General features: G+C 47.4%; 1 protein-coding gene across 1 annotated transcript; it reads left to right on the plus strand.

The window, feature by feature from the left end:
* The first annotated feature begins 724 nt into the window (after positions 1–724).
* Positions 725–1,327, plus strand: LOC139193000 (uncharacterized). The gene is made up of 2 exons (XM_070815955.1): positions 725–939; positions 1,033–1,327. The coding sequence occupies exons 1-2, from the start codon at positions 725–727 to the stop codon at positions 1,325–1,327; spliced, it is 510 nt and encodes a 169-aa protein (XP_070672056.1).
* Positions 1,328–2,028: the final 701 nt, after the last annotated feature.

Raw genomic sequence — 2,028 nt, forward strand, 5'->3', positions numbered from 1 at the left:
TCCTTCCAAGCTCTTCCAATCCAAATGGTGAACAACACTTGTCTCGACAAGTCATAGAGTTGACGAGCGCTTTTTCACAACAGACAACCTTGGTGAATCAACTCTTGCAACGCACCGAGATCCAACGTGCCCTAGACGAGGTGTCCCTAAGTAGGACAAGGGCAGATGAACCTCTCCACCAGCGTCCCGGCAAGCAGCCTATCAACCAGCCACGATCCGAACGTTCTAGTAGTTTACGCTCCTGCTTAGGTCCTTGGGATAACGTATACTCTCATCTTAGCGCGCGGAGGAGCGTGCATTCCCAATCAAGCCCACGGGCGAGCATACGTTCACAGTTGAGGTCACACTCCGATTATCAACATCGACAACCTTCCAGGCAAAATGTTCATTCACAATTAGGCTCGCAATGAGCATTCTCCACCTCACATCGGAGTAGGCAACACGGCAGACGGAGAGAAGCAGTCATTCAATTCGACTCAAGTTCAATCGGCAGTCTACGAACGGCCCGTTTGCTTGCCAGATACATGCCACATGCACCGTAGCTGCGACATGGAGAAGTCGAACATAGGGAAGAGCGACCCAAACCCATAGGTCACGACCGGGGTAGTAAAAAATTCCATTGCCCCAACAGAGGCAAATTCAAGAAGAAGTTGATAGGCTTCTAATTGAACGACTACGCAATTTCCAACGAAACGAGGCTGCTGACGATGCGCTTCGACGAGACATGACCAATATAAGCATGTCACCATTCACGAATGAGATCGAGTGGATAGATCCACCTTGCGGGTTCATTATGCCTCACTTCATTCCGTACAAGGAAGACAAAAATCCGGATCGACATCTTAAGTATTACCGTAGTACCATGATCCTCTACAGGAACAACGATGCGCTTATGTGCAAAATTTTTACCACAACTCTACAAGGCGAGATGCAAGACTGGTTTCACACTCTACTGCTGTAGTCGATCCGAAGTTTTAACGAACTTTCCTTTGTTTTCATTAAGGAGTATTCGTCTAACCGCTCAATCAAAAGGACATCCGACCATCTCTTCAGCCTCGTAAAAGACCATCGGGAGACAATTCGCGACTATGTCAAGAGGTTCAAAATGGAGAAGGCCAAGATTGTTGGCTGCAACGAAGACATAGCAACGGCAACATTCAGAAATGGGCTTTCCACCGAACATCCTTTATTCAGAAAATTGATCATAGGAGAAGAATTGACCCTAGCAGCTTCGTATGCTTTGGCAGAAAAGCATGCATTATGGGACGAGGCCAAACAGTCTAACAAAAATGAGTCAGAAAAGAAGCACATGGAATGTTTCCCCTGACCAAAGAAGACTCAGCGCTTGAAACATTCACCAAGTTCACAGTTCCAAAAGGCTAAATTCTTCGCAAGCTCAAGAATGAACCTTGGTTCTAACTGCCGCCACCCATGAAAGGCGATCTTACCAGGCTGGATCATACAAAATATTGTGTATTCCGTGAAGGACCAGGCCACACTACCAACGGCTGTACCTTAAGAAGCTGACAAATGAGGGCCGATGCGATGAGTATCTTGACAGGTTAACAAAACGGCCTACACAAGCAGGGGAAGTTCCCATCACCCCCTGAACCACGTTTGGATTTTTTCCAAATAAGTTTGAAGACTCAAGCAACTCGACGAACAAGGCTTCTGTTTGGACCCAAAATAATGGTTTGGGCCGAGGGTATGACCACTATCGGCCCAGGAGGCCGGGCAGCAAAAAGTCCGTGGATCGTTCAACCCGTGGAAGTCCAAACCTAGAGCAGTTAGGACGAGTCCTAGTGCAATGGGGAGTCTCGACGGGATCAGATATCCCGAAAACGAATCCAGCTTGGCTAGGGACTAGATTCATAGTCCTAGTAAATATAGGACTGGTCGAGGTGATCCGGAGAGGGAAACCTAGTCCGAGTAGGATTTAAACTCGGACTCAAGGTTCAGTACTATAAATAGGGGACGTTGTGCATCAGAAGAGGCCCTGAAAATCAATACAAAATTGCCCTGCGCAAA

This window comes from Malus domestica, chromosome 16 (assembly GCF_042453785.1).
Source record: "Malus domestica chromosome 16, GDT2T_hap1".
Lineage (NCBI taxonomy): Eukaryota > Viridiplantae > Streptophyta > Magnoliopsida > Rosales > Rosaceae > Malus > Malus domestica.